We start from the raw sequence: 19,281 nt of genomic DNA, 5'->3' as shown, positions 1-19,281 counted from the left end.
GCCGATAAGAGTTTTGGCACCATAGCATACCTAACAGAGGCCCCATTAACCAAAACTGGGTGCAATAAGCATCATAAATTGCAGTTTTTGCTAATCAGCACCCCGCTGAGAACGAAACCCCCACTGATAACGAGGGACTGCCTGTACCATAAAAATAACAAAATTACTATTATTTACATTAACCTTAGATACTAAAATTCTGTCTCAACAATAACCATATTTTATAATTAAAAATATTGTTAAATAAATCTAACTAAAGTTTTTAAAGAGATTTCAATGTTGAAATGAAATACTAACGGTACCTCTAATACACCACTAAATATGACTTTTAAATTATATGTTCACAATTTTTTAGATTTGCAATTATTTGTATGGGTGGTGAAGATCAGCTAAACTCTAGTCTTCAAAGATGTAAAACAGATCAGCTTAATACTAATCTTCAAAAGACTGAGTAGATTCCAAATGACTTCATATAAGCTGTCTTGCCCAGGGTCAAACAAAGTAACCCCCCCAAAAAGAACTTGATTATAACTAATAATTCTTTGTATACCCAACTACTGGGGTGTCACAGTAAACTGAATTGAATTGAGTATAGTATTTAGGCAAAAGGCCAAGCACTGGGACCTATGAGGTCATTCAGCGCTGAAACGGAAATTGAGAGTAAAAGATTTGAAAGGTGTAACAGGAGGAAAACCTTGCAGTTGCACTATAAATCAACTGTTAGGAGAAGGTGGAAAGAAGATGGAAGAGAAAATGAAAGGAGGTACAGTAAAAGTAATGAAAGGGATGGCAGCTAGGGGCTGAAGGTATGCTGCAAAGAACCTTAAGTAATGCCTACTGGGCACCACGTCACAGTAAATAATGACAAAACTTTTATGCCTAATCTTTTTCTTGGCAAGTATGACAAAAAAGAAGTCACCCCTTTTTCACTTTTAATTAGTTTTGTTTGTTTATTTGAATGGTGTTTCTCCGTTGCATGGAACCAGTTGTTATTCAGCAATGGGACCAACGGATTTCCGTGACTTCCGAACCACGTTGAGTGAACTTCTATCACCAAAAATGCATATCTCTCGCCCCTCAGTGGAATGCCCAAGGATCGAACTCGCGGCCACCGAGGTGGCACGCCAACACCATACTGACTACGCCACTGAGGCGCTTTAATTAGTTTTGCCAAAATAATTTGTAATTTTTTTCATGTGATGCTGCAATACATCTGCATGTAACAGACCTGTTTTTACTACAATCTTCAGTGCTTAAATGAGTTTTTGCTCCAGTCTCCAAAACTTAATGTAGTGTTATTTTTACCACTACCTCCCTGGGACTTCAGACTAAAATTCAGCAAGATAGGCTACCCAACATAACCTGTAACGTGGTCAATAATTTCTGTTTGACCTTGCTTCAGGGTTTTCTAGCTGTTACCCATAAATCGTTAGCATACTTTACATATTGATGTTTGGGTATCACCTTTAAGTCAAGTGTTCCAGTTTCTTATCACCAATGCATTTGGTATTTAGTTGGATTGGCAGAGGTGTTTCCCTCTACTTCCCACACCTCTTCTAGAGAGTTATTTTCTGAAGTTTTGGTCAGCCTGACCCAATAAATGGCAAACTAGCCAAAACTGATTTAGGTTACTCATAAGAAGCAACAACGATTTCCAATTTTTATCCAGATGCACCGACTTATTTGCATTCTTAGACTATTTCCTTCACCTTTTTGAAGGGAGAACCAGTAATATCATCCCTACCCTTCACGAGATGTTCCCCATTTGTCATGGTCTTTCTTTCAGCATTTTATACAAATACAGACCAAAACTGCCTCACAATTTAAGAACACTTCTTTGTAAGAACAAAAAGTATATAATCAACTCACTGCAGTCTAAACATTTATCTGTCCAATTTGTAAAATTATATGTGACACTTGGTCTTAACATAATACCTCAGGTTGCTCTAATGTATTATATATGCATATAAAAAGAAAAGTTTATTAATAAAACAGTATAAACAATTTCTCATTTTAAGAACTCGCATATTATAAGAACACACCATATATTAGGTGATTTCTATTTTCTGTTACAGGTAATACAACAATTCTTGCCTATGTATCTGCCTTTTCATTTCAAAGGATCTTTACATATAGTCTAACCCCACTATTTGTGGAGACTCAATCCCCAGATTTTTCTTTGGACCATATATACCCCTTATTCGCAGAAAATTCGCCTATCTGCAATATTTTTCACTGAAAAAATATTACAAAATTACTGTATTTTCATATATCCATAAATAAATGCACTTTTTGTAATAGGATGAGAGAAGATAAAAGATAATTCAACCAGACCTTTGAGCCTAAAAAAGGCTCTTCTCAGGCTGAGAAATCCCTGCCTTTAGCGAGACTTTTTGTGATGAAACTATTAAAATACTTGGGTGTAAGCATTTTTAGATGGGTTTTTTGTTTTATCAAAATAGGTAGTTATAAGGTTATAAGGGTATTCTTTGCTCTTCAAGTTATAAGCAAGTCTAGAGGTTTGGACTAAAGCCAAGGCTGTTTAAAGCTTGAGCTGGTTCCATTAGCAACTTTCTCATTCCCCTTTCAGTAACTTGTTGACATACAACTAGCACACTTCATAGGCTGAGGAAGCCAGTTTACCAGGACAGATTTTTCCTAAGATGAAAAGAATCCCCCTCTGCACCATATATTATAGCAGATATGGGGCCTACCTCTATACCTGAAGTTAACTTCATAATGACTTTTTCATGAAAATTTTATGGAAAGTAAATGTGATCCTTTGTGAAGATTTTCCCAAGAAAAGCAATCTTATCAACCATCCATACATGGAGTTTCAATGTAGGAGTCAAAATAACTTAATTAGTGAAGAGTTTACACCTCAAGAAAAAAACTCTCATTTTGTTACCAGCTGATGCACAAATGAGCAAGATGATTAGTCCTTGAGCAGATCTTTGTTGAAAAGTTTGCTAAGATGTGTTACAAGGAAGCTACTTGGCCACTTTTCAGCAGTTATGGACTTTAATTACCCATTATACTTTGCTTTCATTTCAAATTTCCAATTATTATTACTGTAGTAGTATTGTTTTACTACTATGTTGTTTAACCTGACCACTGAACTAAAATACTTGGCTCTCAAATAGGTGCCACAAAAGAGTCTGTCCTTTGTAATAAAATAAAAAAACATCCAATAAATTAATCCTATAAAAAATCACAATTTGTATTTTTCATAGCTAAAAAATTTCATAGCTAAAAAACCAAAGGTTTTAACAATAGGATAATCTTCTAGCACTACCTGGAAAACCGGTAAAAACAATCTATTCCAAGCTGGGTTTTTTTTATCGTAGCCTGTGCTTTTTAACAACGTTTTTAGTCAAGCCTTTGTTTGCCATGTTGACCTTCCTTTGGACAGATACTAATTAGTAAATTGAAAATAAAGATTCTGACAAATGCATTTGAATAGTTTGACACTTGTTATTAATGGAATGTTGGACATCATCAATCATGTTCAACTGTTTGTGATGACATGTGTTCTCTGCATATTGCAATATAGGTCAAACAAAGTGTAACTCCTTTAAAGACAAGAAATTAAACATGGAACTTTTTAGACTGAAGAATGACCAAAATATCAATAAATAAAACGGCAGCTTCTGGTCTGCTTATAGTAGTTGCTGCTTTAGGTGCTTTAACAAATTTATTGCATTCCAGGGTTCTGGGCAGGGACCCAACATTCCTCAGCTTCATATAGTTTGAGGAATGAAAACTTATTTTCTTTAGACAATAAGATTTTTAAAGCAACAGCACTTAAGGACTTTACAGCACTACTAGAATCACATTCACAGATTTTGGTGATGGCATATTTTTAGTTAACTGTAACTGTCTCCCTAAACACACATTCCTGCTAGATAAAATAAAAGCATGGTGGGATAATGGAAATTTATTTGGTTTATCAGGTGATGCAGCAGTAAATCCTGCACCTAGTGAAATCTGGAACTATCATTACGAATTTCACTGAGTAGCCCCTTTGTGTGTTGTTTATGAAGCTCAGGAATATTGGCATAACTTTTTGATAAGAATAAATGTGTGTGCATATTTTTACTTTACTGTCCAAGGAGGTGGCAATTCCTGAAATGATGGTAATAATATATAAGAGATAACTCAGTGAGACAGTTAGCTCCTATTGGGAAAGGAGGAACTTGTTTATAATGAGGCCATTATGAGTCTTGGAATGGGAATTGCTTGTTTGCGTCTTTCTTGTGATCTGCAGTTACAGGTCACATTGCAAAGGAAGCAAAAGTTAATTAACATTCAAATTTTAATGTTCTTATAGTATACTTAAAAGTTCCAGAATAGATACTGAGGCTTTATAATGATCATTCATAGATGGCAAAAACAGTTGCTTTCTATAACATCATCAATGTTATATTCAACACCCGAAGCAGCGTGAAAAAATGTACCCTTACAGTAATAATGAAAAATATACATATAATCCAGGTGCAATAACAAATACTGATGTATGTCCTTCATCATATGTTTAGACACCAAGAATTTGGCAAAGCTAATAGTATTCTGATCTTTCATTTTATTGTTCTGAGGATATAATTACTTTCTAACAGGAAGCTTGCAATGGGACACAAACCCACTCTACAAGGGGTGGCTAGTACCCAGGATATTTTGCCCATTCATCATCTCGGGGTGTCCTCTGATTCAGAAGTGCACACACCATCAATCCATTTAATCCCTTAGCAAATAGCTTTAATGATAGTTTTGGAATGTTGAAACTTATCTGAGGATACAGTTTCCAAAAGAAGTATATTTACATGCTCCTCATTCAGATGCCACTTGCGTAAATTTTGTATTTTCACCTTTATTTATCAATTAGTTCCAGTATATTCCCAGTATATTCTAGTTAGTTTGATTAGTACACTTTTAATATCAGATATGAGTACGATTCAATTAAATTTTTTCCATATGAAATAATAGAAAAAATTTAATCCTTTCTGGCCCTCTAAAAACACCCTAATGAATGATAATATAATGGAAGAAACATTTTTTTAATTATACTATGCTGTATAGACATACTGCATACACACATAATATATAATAAATTATTACTGAGCCAGACGATAGCGGCTAACAGCAGTGTGTGCTCCGCTAATAATCGCGTGCCAACTCACTCATGCAGACACCACGCTCATGTTTCTCAATAATTTCATGCCTAATCTCCATTGTCATCAAGCATTTTTTCTTCTCACTGCCAACCTTACCACTCGTTTTCTTAGGACCCACCACTTATTACAAAGAATGTTCACAAATATAGTGAAAATCATGTATTTAACACAAACACAACAAGGGAGATGCTCGTGTGATGTGTACGGAAGTCGATGACCACGTGAACTGAACAAGTGAAGCAGGCTTAGAGCACTCCTAAGCGCTCAGCCATCTAGCGTTAGCATCTGTAAGCGCGCTCATATCTCAATGCAAAATTTTGCTCGGAGGCTGGCTCGCAACTCGGAATGCTCGAATGTTGGGGCGCGCTCATATGTCAAGGTATTACTGTACTCGACAAGATATTAAGACGCTTAGCATCAAGCGGCTTAATATCTTGTCGAATGGAAAAGTCAGGAGGAAATTTTGTCAGGGCATTAGGACGCTTACAGCACATAAAGAAAGGGGTGGAGCTTGGACACTAACAAGGCGAGAGCGCTCAGTCACGTGTTTGGAGGTTTAATAAGCGGCTGTGTATATTTTTCGGTCAGCGCTTCCACCGCAATTTTATCTCACTACTTAGCACTTTATTGCCCCCTGTGACTTTAATATGGGCCAAGACAGTGATCTGAGTCAACAGAAAATGGCAGGGATATGTCGTTGAAGCAATCTGGCCTTGAAGCAAGGCAGATATCGCATTAGCTGGGTGGGAGGAGGCATTCAGTTCGATGCTGGGTTGCCATATTTTATGAAGGTGGCAACCATGAGATTCTGTCTCAGAAAAAGTGCCCTGGCATGCCTAAGAAGTCTTCTTAGGCATATCAAGGCACTTTTTCCGAGAGAGAATCTCAAGACAGAAAACAAATGAGTCTCCCTTGATATTTTATGTAGGCCAATCCAGTAGTGTTGTTTGCATGAAGAATCACTGTCCTGTAAACCTTTGCTGCAAAATATTGAAGTCTAGTTCACTGCTTTTAGCTCCCATTTGTTGATGTGGAGCCCTTTCTCCTGAGGGGACCACTTGCCTGAGACTTCATTGTTCCCGAGAAGAGCTCCCCAAACCCAGATCCAACGCATCAGAAAAGAAATCTAGTTTGGGCTTCACTAGGAGGAGAGATTTTCCTTCTATCAACTTTCCTATAGACCTCCACCAATGCAGGTCCTCCTTTATCTTGGGACTTATCACAAAGTGGTGGTGTCTTGTGGTACTTTCCAATCCCCAGCAAGCTCTGAAGTAAAACTGTAGAGGCATCATATGCAGTCTCCCTGGTCTTACAGACTGCTCCAAGGAGGTCAAGGTGCCTAGAAGACTCATCCATGATTGTCTTCTTCAGGTCTTCCATGCACCACTCCTCCGTCGGAGAATGAATCGGCCAATCATCCAGGTAGAGCAAAATCTTAGACTCCTCCTAGATGTAGCCATTCCACCAGGGGAGTGAGAACTCAAGTGAATACTTGTGGAGTGGTCATGAGACCAAAGCATAGCGCTCAAAACTGGAAAACTTGGTCCTTGTACACAAATGAAGTATTTCCTTGAATCTACATGTGTGCGAATAAGAAAGTACACATTTTGCTCTCCCTGACTGATGGATGCAAGAACAGATTGTGTTGTCTCCATGCTGAATATAGTTTCTTCTATGAAAACATTCAAGTGCCCTCATGTTGACTACTGGTCTCCACCCTCCTGAAGCCTTGGGCACAACAAAGAGATGGTTGTAAAATCCCTTTGACCCGACGTTTTTAACAACTTCTATGGCCCACTTGTTGATGAGAGAGGTAACTTCTATTGAGAGGGCCGAATATCTCTCCATTCCTTTGGAGTAAGCCGTCAATGCGAAAGGAATGTTGGTCACGGGTGGCCAATCTTGAAAGGGGATGGAATATCCCTCCTCCAGCAGTCTCATTACACAATGATCCGGCCCTTTTGTGTTTCACCTCTCCCAGACAAGATACAGCCTGGCTCTTACTGGGGAATGGAGGACTAGGTATTCACTTAAGGGATGACAGTTTTGTAGATTTCTTAATTGTGCGTGGTGTGAACCTAACTGTACCCTAAGGTCTTAAGTCACGACCTCTGCCTGCCCCCTAGAAACGGCTGTGGTTGAAGAGGAGAGGACGATTTGGTGGAGAAGGAAGCCCAATCTTTCTGGCATTTTGTTGATTGAGTCAACAGATCCTGAGTTGACTTCTTGGGTAGGAGAGACGCAATTGCACTCACTGTTGCTTGTGAAAATAAATGATGGTTATCCAACAGAGAGAACAGAAGGGCAGACTTCTGTGACAATGTTATTCCATTGGACGTAAAGGAAACTTATAGTTCTCTCCTTGCATATGCCCATCGCATAAAGGGCAGCCACCTCCTGTGACCCATCCCTAACTGCCTAGTTGGCGGAGGAAAGAAAGTTAAAAAGCTCCATAGTACAGTCTTCTGGAAGAGAGGGATCCTGAACTTTCTTGGCTAATGCCCATATTCACCAGTCAAGAAAGCTTAAAACTTCAAAAGCCTTAAACAAGCTCTTGAACAAAATAGAGGCAGTCCCCGGTTATCGGTGGACTCTATTAATGGCAATCCTGTTTAATGGGGCTTCTCTAGTGTCGTAAAATGGGCGCTCTATGGTACCACAACAAGCCATGTTCCGGTTATCAGTGCAATAAGGCATCGATAATAGAGTTACAGCACCATACCACACCACCTAACAGAGGCACCATTAACCGGTTATCGGCACCACAAAATTGCCATATTTCGGTTAATGGTAGTTTTCGCTTATCAGCGCCCCACCAATAACTGGGGACTGCATATTTATTTCACAAGCTGAAAAGAACGAGAAATCCCCTTGGGAGGATGCAGCCACTCCCCAAGAAAGGAGCTTCCTGTCATGTAAGACAGGTAATGACTGCATGCAAGGTGAGAAGGTGGAATTGTGAAACGCCTTTCCTTCTTCTTTATTCTCAGACAGCAGCTCTCCACTTCACTTCAGCCTTTCTTTGACAAAGACGAGAAAACCATTTTTCGGAGCTTGGCACAGTCCAACGGCTGATTACTATCATATAAGACGAAGCCAGAAAGGAATGAGTCACAGGAGAAAACTCTGGGAAGTTCTGTAATAAGAACTGAAGTAACAATGCATAGGGAGAGGGTGTCGATTCCTGGTCCTGGTCTTCATCTTCTGACAAAATCAGGGATAATGCAGGGTCTGCAGATGGTGCCTGTGGTGCTGCAGGTTTCTGAAGAAGCTGAAGAATACTGTCCAGTAGGTGGTGTAAAAGAGCTAACTATGGGTCTAAAGCATGAAGGTTCGCAGCTGAACTAGACAAAATTGGCTCTTGAGAATTAGGCGGCTACAAAATCTGGAAAGGTGGCATCGAAACACTAACACCTGCACTGTTAGTTGAAAAACGATTCATAGACTTCCTAAAACGCCTGAGAGCTGTAAGAGAACCATCCAATAATTCATGACATTCAGTCACTTCAGGGTGCTCAGATGCTTCGTGGCACTTGGGCACTTCAGGGTGCTCGAAAGCTTCAGCCACTCAGCGAATACTAGGCATTCAGCAGAAGTAGGGCGGTCTGCTGCAAAGGAGCACTCAATAAAATCAGCGCATGGGAGAGGAGTGAAAAAGCTCACAAAAAGCAAGGGGCTTTGTACTCGACAAAGAACGCTTATGAGAAGAGACGATGATGAACGTTATGCTCCTTTCCTTGACGTTCGGGAGAAGAGTAGCAGTCAGGACTGTCCCTCTAGCTACATGAAGGTTGAGGGCTGAAGAAGTCCCTCAACGTCTTGCTGGATAGTGGAGAAGATTGCTGCCTGAATGAAGAACGCCTCTTGAGCAGGCGAGAATCGTCAGAAAAGTCTCTCCAAATCTCGAAGTAAGTTAACACACTTCTAAAACGCCTTTCTGGCGGCAGTTTCTTGACACAACTTAGGAAGCAACAGAATGGTCTGAGGACAAGAATGAACGTGAGTAGATACCATTGACCTCCCTTGGGCTTCTGGTATGCCTCCTCCCCAGTTGGGGGGAGTTTGGCAGCAACCTTTGCCTAGGAGAATCTGCAGGGCGAACAGCCACCTTCTCCACTGGCACTTCACATTTTTCAAATTTAGAAAACAACACTTGAATTGAAGCCACTATACTAACTACTAAATTCAACTTTTAATCAAATTTATTCTCTAAGCTGGTGAGTATCGGGTTCGGAAGTGTGGGAGCCAGGAGTAGGTGATCTGGGAAAATGGATTGATACGGGAGAAAAAGGATTAAATAGAGGAGAAGCAACAGGAATATCAACATTATTGGACAGAGGTGTCTTAGTCTGGCTAGCTACCATTTTACAACCGGCTTTAGCAGCTGCCTTTCTCTTTCGGTCTCTCTATAATTTAGCTAAATGAGAAACTAATGTCTTCCTTTTCTGTTCACTCCATTCATTGCATTCATCATGTCCCAACAATTAGTGCAAAGGGTGTGTCAGTTGTATATCAATTTGGTTATTCGAGTATTGCAGCCTTTGCTGCAGTACCGGAAACTACAAGAGTTAGTGTTGAACATACCTAACTAGCAAACAAGCCACGATCATAAAAATCCGTCAATTTAAGATCTCAAATAGAAAGATATATAAGTCAATGCCAAAAGGCTACCATAACATAATATGTACCTCAACAAATGGGAAGATAATAAAAAAAATTCCAAAATCCAACCTATTAGCCAAGTTGTTTCTCTTTCTTACCCCAAAAGTCTGCAGGTATTGTCACCTACACAAACAAAAGAATCCCTACCACGAGTTTCGAGAATTCAAGGTGTCATTGACTAAAAACTTAATTACTGGGTAAGTTACTTATATAAATTAGCATTTTTTTCACTTTTCAGTGAGCAAGAGAGAGAGAGAGAAAAAAAAAAAGGTTCAACAGCTGGGGAAGGGTTGCTCTCATATTGTTTTTTAATTGATGTAATAACCCTCACATATTATGTGAACTACAACCTAGGTCTAAACATAAACAGTTTCACAATATTAAAACCTCACACTTGCTTTATGATCTAATAATACCTTCATGTTTTAACCTTTGACAGTATCTCACCAGTCAGTCCCTCGAGTACTCAAATAAAGGTGGGCTGAATGTCAAAGAGATAAAAAAAAAAGCTCTTACACTTGACAATTTCCTTTACTTTTCCCTCTCTCCCTCCCTTGTTTTTACTCAAGCATTAGAAAAAGTTTGTTATATAGATCACATTTTCATGCATTTTCTAGACAATTGCACTCCACCTATATTGATATTGGTTACTCTCCATGATTGAGGACCACTTCTCAAAAGCATAACTGCTACTTTAGTATGGTGATATATACAGTAACATTTTTAAACTTCACAGATGAAAGAATGTAAACAATTTTTTTATTTACCAAGTAATTACATAGCCTTACCTTGCCGAGTCCCATTAACAAAATTATATATCCACAAAGTGTGTTACTACTTTCACTTCAGACAAAAATTATTTAAGTTAATAAACAACAGAACTTTTGACATCCTACCTTATGTGGGTTCCACACAATCCAATAGACAATATGCATGCGTAACCTATCTACCCTTAATGTAAAACTTGGTATTAAAGTGTCAATACCTACATTACTATATAATTACTATAATGAGATGCATTCAAACTTTGGCAGACGGCTAATGTTCAGTACTCTGGTATCACTACTTGTTTGAGCAATAAACCTATAAAACAGTGGTTCTCAAACTATGGGTTGCGAGATCAATTTTGATGGGTCGCAGGGACACTGGAAAATTATCATGCTTTCATTGCAATTTAGTTACCTAAATTGCAATTTAGTTACCTAACTGAATTGTTCTTTTAACCACAAGTGCCATAGATCCCACTAGTTTACTTTTGTGAATGAAAAGCTGTACACAATTTTTTTTACCAAAATAGTTTATATATCACTGTATATGTTCTTTCTCTTTACTTTACTCTGGGTTGCAAAGGATTGAAATATTCCAGATCGGGTTGCTCGCGAAAAAGTGTGAGAACTACTGCTATAAAACATGCAAGTTTTCTACTATTTAAGTAGGTTCACAATGTGAAAGACTCAACATGTTATGAGCTTTTGCACATTCTATCAAAAATTAGGCAAAAATTAGGGAGTTAACTAATCATGCAAATATTTCATTTGCAGATAAATTCCAAGAGCTAAATATATAAAAAAAAATACAACCAAAGAAAAAAAGGCTAAATAAAAAGAAGTCAATGAACAATGGCCATTTTTTAAATTACTGTAATCATCGCTGACTTGCCATTATTACAAAGACTCATTATCTGCAAAGGTTAGATACTCATGAAAATCTATATAGTTTCCAAATGAAACTAAGGGAATGAAAATGGTGCTCTTTGATAAAAAGCACTAAGCAAAGTTTTCAACTTTTTCCTTTAAACAGCTTGGAAAAATCACTTTTAGTCTGACAAAGTTTATACTCTCCATTATAAAATTCAAGTTAATGTACTCAGTTTTATTTCATTTCCTACAATACAAAAAGAAAATGTAAAATTCTCAAAAAGGTTAAATTTTCACAATCATTCCTTATCAATTTATGGGTTATAACCATAATTAAATTGTCTTCTAATAGCAATTAGTAATACTATCAATTGCAGAAATTCTCCACTAATATTCACAGTTTAGGAGTTATTACAGTAAATCTTGTTAGGAAGGAGTTGGACAGCTGTGCAGTATATAGATTTTTTCCCTACAGTCAATAAACATGTTGTGTAAATTGTGGACTGCATAGATTTCCTTATTTAATTTTTTCATTTCCTTTCTTTGTAATCATCATTCACTTATTGAAAAGAATTGAAAACATGTAAATCCTTTAGACGAGCCCAGTCTAATAAGTGACAATCGGCAATTTCTAATAAAATTCCTAACAGATCTAGAACTTTTTAATTGTTTTCCTGTGGCTTCCATTTTCACGTCTTAAGGCTTCTCATCCCCTTCTCATTACATGACACTCTGATAACACATAAGGTCTGTGGGTAACTTCATTTTGTGACTTCGTCTTCCATTACACTAGCCATGAAACTTAGCATTCTTTAACCACACCTTTTCCTAGTCCCCATATTTTAAGCAAGTAAAATAATGCAAGGCTTTATACATACAACACACCAAACTTTTGCTCTTCTATGCTGTTGCTGCTACTACTTCTGTCTTCTTAAGACCTGCTTCACAAATAAATGAATAATTCAGTTTGTTTCTACATTTGCTCCTCCTACATATTTCAGGTATCAAAAAGTCCATTTCTCCATCAAGGTTCTGAACTTCTCCAGTGATCTCTTCTATACGATTTGGTTTGGATAAAGTTCTGAGTTCACTCCTACACTTCTTCTATAGCACCTAACTTTTCCTTGCCAATTACCATAATGTTTATGTTTACATCAATCTTCACCTCCTCTTCCGTCTTTTATATATTTTAACAACTTCCTCTGATTCTGTCATTAAAACTGTTTCTGTCAAAAAACTAATATATCTGCACATGGAAGCACCACAGGATTCCCTTTCTATACTCCTTTGTAGCTTCTTCCAATACTACAGTATTATTGATGATCACCAGAATTTATGATAAAATCATTTCATGCAGCTTGTTATGGTATGGTAATATCTGTGTAGTCCAACCACTCTTTCAGTCAGTTATGGATGCAACAAGGTAAACTGCATCTCTGCCATACTTGCCCAACGAATATCTATAATCAACACGTTCGGATTTAACCACACATATATGTCAATGCTTATTTTCAACTGAGTTTGGAAAATTGAGAGAATATATAAATATGAAAATTTGGCAACAAAATCATTTACAGCAGGAAAGTCCATCACAAGGCTCTCAGGTCAATAATAAAAGGGTGTGGGAAACTCTCTCATAATCCACAGTGATGCAGGAAACCAATTTCATACAAAGTAAGTTTCAATAAAAAGCTTAGTAAATATATTTATGTAATAAATCTAGCAATGTGAACAAAAAGACACGTTAAGGAGCGAGTACTGGGCTTTCTCGTATTCAAATAGATATTACCAATACTAAGCTGATATCCAGCTATTTAATGAATTGAGTTTCATCAGAGGCTAAGAAGTAAAAGAACTACAGCCTCAACGAATGCACTTGTTTTTGATGTTCACCCTTATCATCAAATAATAAATAACCTTTATTCAAATGACTCAAAATCTTTACTTATGGGGTTTTACAATTAAAGAAACTACAGTAATCATTTAAATGAACACCAGGTGCACTAACCTGCTTTAACTGAACTTGTCACATGACCCAAGGGAAAATTTGTAGCCCAAATAGTATTAACTAGACTAAGACTAGCAAGCCTATGGCTTACAGTCTATTTGGTACTATTTGCCTTTAAAGTAGCCAGGTATTTGCTTGTTCTGGTAGTTCAATATCTTTTCCAGATCCATGAATATAAAATATAATCTTTTCCTTTTCTAACAGTACTTCTCCAGCCCAGTCTCATCTTAAAGGACATCCCTGATATGTCTGGCAAGATGCCAATCAATATGTTTTTTAAAATTTCTCCACCATCCTTCGAGCATCTTTGCCTTCCTTCCAGCACCTTCAATATTTTCATAGCAAGCTCAAGAATCTTCTTCCTCTACACACTGAGCACTATAGTATAAACCCATTTTTTGCCATCACTGTCATACTCTTTTCCCACACTTCTGGGCCCCATGTTTTCCTATAAATTAGGTTTTCTATGATCTGTTCAACTATTCACAGACAGGTTCTCCAATTGCTTCTTATTCCTGATGATCTGGGAATTCTCCATTTTTCATGTCCTGAAAGCTCTCGTAGCCTATTCACAGGTCCCTATCAAGTCAATATCCCACTATTATTATTACATTATTCCTTATCTTCAACCTTGGGTCAAATTTTAATCTGGTATGAAAAATTTTGAGAGACCCTTACACTACAAACTACCCAAGAGATTCTTCTCTGCAAAGTTCAAAGCTTAACAGCCACAGGTTCATTAATCAATCAATACTTTCAGCACTTGTTTGGGTCCAGCATTGTAATCTGTAGTTTATATTCTAGTCCTTGCCAGGTATCTACGGATAAAGTCATAAGCAGACAGTTGGTTATTGGTATCAGTTTTTTTCATTCTTCTAAATTATATGAGTGATTCATATTCTCTATCTATGAGCAAGTTATTTCTATCATGAAAATCTTTACTGTCTTTGGGGCATTTCATGAACCACCAGGCATAACCTAGAATTATTCATGCAATTATACTTCCATCCATTCAAGTTTTAGAGGGTTGTAAAAGCTTTACTTTTCAACATTAACCAAATATTTTTTGTGAAAGCATTTCAATCATATGGAGGCCTCATTATCGTTTTGAATGTTCTCGATAAGTGTTCTCTGATGTCTTGTAAACAGAAGCAGAGTAGCTAAGAGCAACTGTTTAAGATTGCATGCCTATGGTCAATTGGTGGGTGTCAACTTTCCTACTCAAAGTTTTGTGTGGACTGGATGTAATAGTGAAAACAAGGGGATGAGAAGTATGCAAATAATTCATGACTGATAGGTTTATATAATAATAACAGCTTAGAAACTTTTCTTAACAAATCCATCAATCACTTCAATCACTAAGTCAAAATTACACTGTAGGTGGGAATTGCACAATTAATAGTCCCAGCCAATTCACAGGTTCAATGGATACAGTGAAACATTTAGGGACAAAACAGGTCAAGAGCTATGTGTCCAACTGTGGTCACAGGTACTGCAAGTGAACAACCAAAGAAATAAATAATAGTCTGTACTCGAGGTTCATCTTTACATATATATAAAAAATGCTGTGATCTACAACATATCGGCAAGAGGGAGAGGTTTGTAACTCAAAAGACTTATCTCTAGAGAATGATTGGCTAAAGGGCAAGGGTAATGGTTACAAGGAAAAGGAGTGCACAATGTAGTCTGCTACTGATAAACCTAAACTCACTAACTAAAAGCATCAAGTACCACCCAATTCCCTTGTGCATAACATTTATGAGGTGAAAACTGGCAAAGGCTGAGCAACATCTCCACATACCAGCAATTACAATGGCAGAGATCTCATGGTTCCACTTGAAAGTTAGGAGAGTTGAGTCAGCGAATAATGGCTCCCACAAGACATGAGGTCATCTGCGTTGTTCGGCATCAAGGCTGGAATGGCAAACGGAGCACAAAATCAAGATGCAACAACCACTCTCAAAGCAAAACTAATTTCCCTCTGCCAAGGTTGTGTTTTCTGCCTTTTTTGCGTGAACCTTGGGGCACTATCAACTCCACTGGCCTCTGCCTACACAAAGATCTCCACTACTAGATGACCCAGGTTTGGACCTTGATTGTTCCTGGTTCTTTAATTCTTGAATTTTACTGATGGGGCCAACAATTGAAGAACCAGGACCACAGCTTTCAGTTCCCAAAGTTGATTCTTTACTTAAAAACTGCCTCCAACTTTCTGACTGAGAAGGTAAACTTCCTAACCATGTAGTGAAGTGCCCACCAAGAGGACTGATGCCCATGAAACCACATGGCATTCCTAAGCTCAAATAACAAGGGCCTATTGCCACTGAAGACTGGAGATCTCTAAGAACTTCTTCCAAGGATGCAGCAAGTATGTATCTAGGACTACAACTGAACACTTAAATAGCCATTCATAAATGGAACCTCATCTAGAAGCAGTTGTTTAAGGTCAATTTCTCCAGCAAAGACAGGTGATCCATTGGACTTGGCTTGCAGATAAAACTCAGGGCTATTGGCTGAAAGATATACAAATAATACTGAAATGTCAAACTCCATCCACATGTCAGCCTCCTGACTTCCAGTCTCAGTTACTGGCATAAGCTGTACAAACAAGCTATTTGCTTTCAAGTTCCAGTGCAGTCTGGACTATGATTAACCAGTTTTCCAAGTAGCTTGGTATGACAAACTTAAAATGCCCAGGCTGTCATTGGTCTCAAAGTCTAGTTAAGGCCTGTGATTCATTTGTCAGGACAGCCCAACTGATGAAGTAGATGTATGTGGGTGGCCAATTCCATCTTCTTCCTCCTCCAGCTGATGATATAAAAACCTGATGTCCTTTCCATAACTAAAAGGGCAACCTGTCAAGAACAGAGCATGCTGGTATGAGTGCAGCGTTGCTTTTCTAAAGGGCTAGAGAACAGTCCAAAACTAATTCCTGCCAGCTGGTGATACATAGGACCTCCCACAAGAGCCTCTACAACATGTCATTCTCTGTGGAGACAAAGTAATAAGTGGCAGACTACAAGAGCCTTGAGGGCCTGGAAATATTCTCCATCTAGGATGGCAAGTGACAAGGTGGGTTAAGCAACCCTGGTAGTAGTAAAAATTGAGAAGACTTGCCGGTGTTGATATGAGAGAGAGAGAGAGAGAGAGAGAGAGAGAGAGAGAGAGAGAGAGAGAGAGAGGAGAGAGAGACGAGAGAGAGAGAGAGAGGGAGGGTGGGAGAGAGAGAGAGAGAAGAGAAGAGAGAGAGAGAGAGAGAGAGAGAGAGAGAGAGAGAGAGAGAGAGAGAGCTCCTTAAGACCTATCTTTGACAAGAAGTGTTCCTTTTCTTGAAGCTTGCTGTCGATAGACACCTTACCTTTGAAACGTGATAGCAGTAATTAAGATACACTCATGGAAGCAAGTAAAATTTGGCTACATCACAAGACTAGTCACACCCACTAGTGACTAGCTCTGAGGACTTTGATGTAAATCAGTGCTGTTGACAGAGGAATGACTGGAATGGCTGGAGAAAGAGCATGGAGACACACTAAATCCACCATTGGAAAAACTTCCCGAATTTCTGCCTGGACCTCAACTACAGAAGCAGCTCCAAGGGAAACTCTCTTGGTCCTGGAATCTGGAAGCAGAATGTCTTCTAGCCTGGGATGGTGCAACAACAAATCTATTAAGAGAGTAACAAGCACCAACAACAGCACGGCTGTAATAACAGCAGCAGCATTTAGCAGAAGTGACATCAACCATACGGGAACAGAAGGTAAAACGGAGGCCCCTGCCATACACTGAATTAGCAGAGGCACCGAATAGAAACTGCAGGAGCAGGAGCAGGAGTAGTAGCCAGCACTACAGGGATAGAGGGTTGAGCAGCTGCTGCTGGTATCACTCTAGTAGGCAGTGAAAGTAGTGGTGTGGAAGATACAGTTACAGCATGTACAGGAGAGAGAGTAGGGATTACAAGAGCAGGAACTGTTAAAAACCCATAACAAAAGATACCCCAGGTTCTGGTCTAAACATAAGCAGGGAACCTAGTAGAAACAGACAAAATAGCAAGAGCAACAGCAGCCGCCACCAGTGAGGCAGGACGAGGCATCATACAACAAACCACAATGCAGCTACCACTACAGGCAACACCAAGGAAGAAGCAACGTCCGCTGTAACAAAAAACCAGTGGGCGGAATATATAAAAAGTCAATGTAATAACTAGGCAATAGTTTGCAAAAGAAATACATAAATTCTGCACCTGGGCAAGGGTCAAATTCAACACTGGTGCCTTCAACATTGAATGAAAAACGGCCTGGTACATGGAAAAAGATGTTGGAAGATGCTGGAAGACAAGATATAACTACCAGGCAGCCAAAGGGAAGAGCAGTCAAATCACCTGGCAATGGGTGAATCAAAATCGGTGTCAAGCAATCTTTAAAGGGTTTAGGGAAGTAGGTAAGGTGAACAACAATCATGGTACATCAAAGGAAGTCTAGTACTCTTAAAACTTAAAGAGAGAAGGTATGAAGGTGGGCTGAGCAGCAAGCAGTGGTATGCCACAATAAGCAGAAGTTCCAGATGCCTACCAAACAAAAAGATTCCAAAGCTGCTAAACCCTTCTCTTTGATAGCACAAGCCTCATCTTTCTTTTGCCCTGTATGCCCCTTTCTTATAACACACCACTGGCCAGCACAACTACCCACAACAGACATCGCAGACAAAACCAGGAAAGCAGCACTGACCTAAACAAATGGAACACATTTGGTAAGGGTCCATCACCTGTAAGAACATGAAAAGGTGGTAGACCCTTCCTGGCAAGCCTGACCAACTTTGTTTAGGCATACATGCAATGGGCCATTATAACAAAAGAAAAAATTATTAAAAATTATTAGTGCACTCAAGGCAACACCATAAAACACTACACAATCGGCAAAAACTATTACACAATACAGCAATATAAGGAGAGAAACAGAAAATAGGGCTTACACTACTGGAAAACAAGCAAAGAGATACACCAAATATAGCCAGCCAAAGAATAAGGCATGTGTTATTTGGGCCAAACAAAATTTATTGAGACTGAAGATACCAGTGTTTCCAAAAGTAACACCTGGCCTTTATTAAGTAAAATGAAGTAACCGACAAACTTGCCTTTTAATGTCTCAACTACAGACAAGTCTGTTAAGTACTTAGAGAGCAAAATAAACGATTTAACACAAATTATGAACACCATCAATATCACTTTAAAATCAAATAATTACAGGATTACATACAACAGACCAAATAAATGCAAAATAGATAAAAAAAAAAAAATAAGGGATACCGAAAGGAAGCTGGCTAGCCACATCCTAAAAGCAACAATTTTAAAAACTATCTTTCCTGGGAAATAATGAGAAAAATTAATTGGATTAGACATAATAAAATATAAGTACACAGTAGAAACATTAATGTTTTCCAAAATGAAGGACCCAAGCTGATGAGAAACTGCACTGATGTGTACAGTCCCAAGACAAAACTTAACGGGGCATAGGCATACATGGGTGAACAGTTACTCTTGGTTACTCAGCAGCTTCTGACTACAAAAGTTAGACATCAAAACACATTTCTAGGGACACTTGGCCCGTAAATGAAGGTGCTATATGATTGCAGGGTTTCACTGAAACACATTTCTGATAATGCTTATCAAAAAGCTAAAAAAAATATTCTCTTCAAATAACACATTGCTTTATTAATTTTCACTTTCTTACTTGTTACTTATGCCACGACATATAACTGTACACAATTATACATTCTTAATGAGCCTAGCTGGAAAGATTAAGCATTG

General features: G+C 38.4%; 1 protein-coding gene across 5 annotated transcripts in view; it reads right to left on the bottom strand.

Annotated features, from left to right (window-relative positions):
* LOC135213531 (uncharacterized) overlaps positions 1-19,281 on the bottom strand; it is an 80,508-nt gene that overhangs the window by 15,119 nt on the left and 46,108 nt on the right. The window contains exons 12-13 of one of the 5 annotated variants that reach the window (XM_064247455.1): positions 15,280-15,392; positions 13,168-14,296 (exon numbers count right to left, since the gene is read on the bottom strand). The exons of 2 other annotated variants lie outside the window; for them this stretch is intronic. In XM_064247455.1, the coding sequence (XP_064103525.1) occupies positions 15,322-15,392 (71 nt within the window). In that variant the 3' untranslated portion in view covers positions 13,168-14,296; positions 15,280-15,321. Of the gene's footprint in view, positions 1-13,167; positions 14,297-15,279; positions 15,393-19,281 lie in introns of those variants that run through there. 2 more of the 5 variants (XM_064247454.1, XM_064247457.1) reach the window with 2 other exon arrangements.

This window comes from Macrobrachium nipponense, chromosome 43 (genome assembly GCF_015104395.2).
Source record: "Macrobrachium nipponense isolate FS-2020 chromosome 43, ASM1510439v2, whole genome shotgun sequence".
NCBI classification, from domain to species: Eukaryota; Metazoa; Arthropoda; class Malacostraca; order Decapoda; family Palaemonidae; genus Macrobrachium; species Macrobrachium nipponense.
Note: the sequence above shows the minus strand (reverse complement) of the source record. Positions and strands in the feature narration are given on the sequence as shown.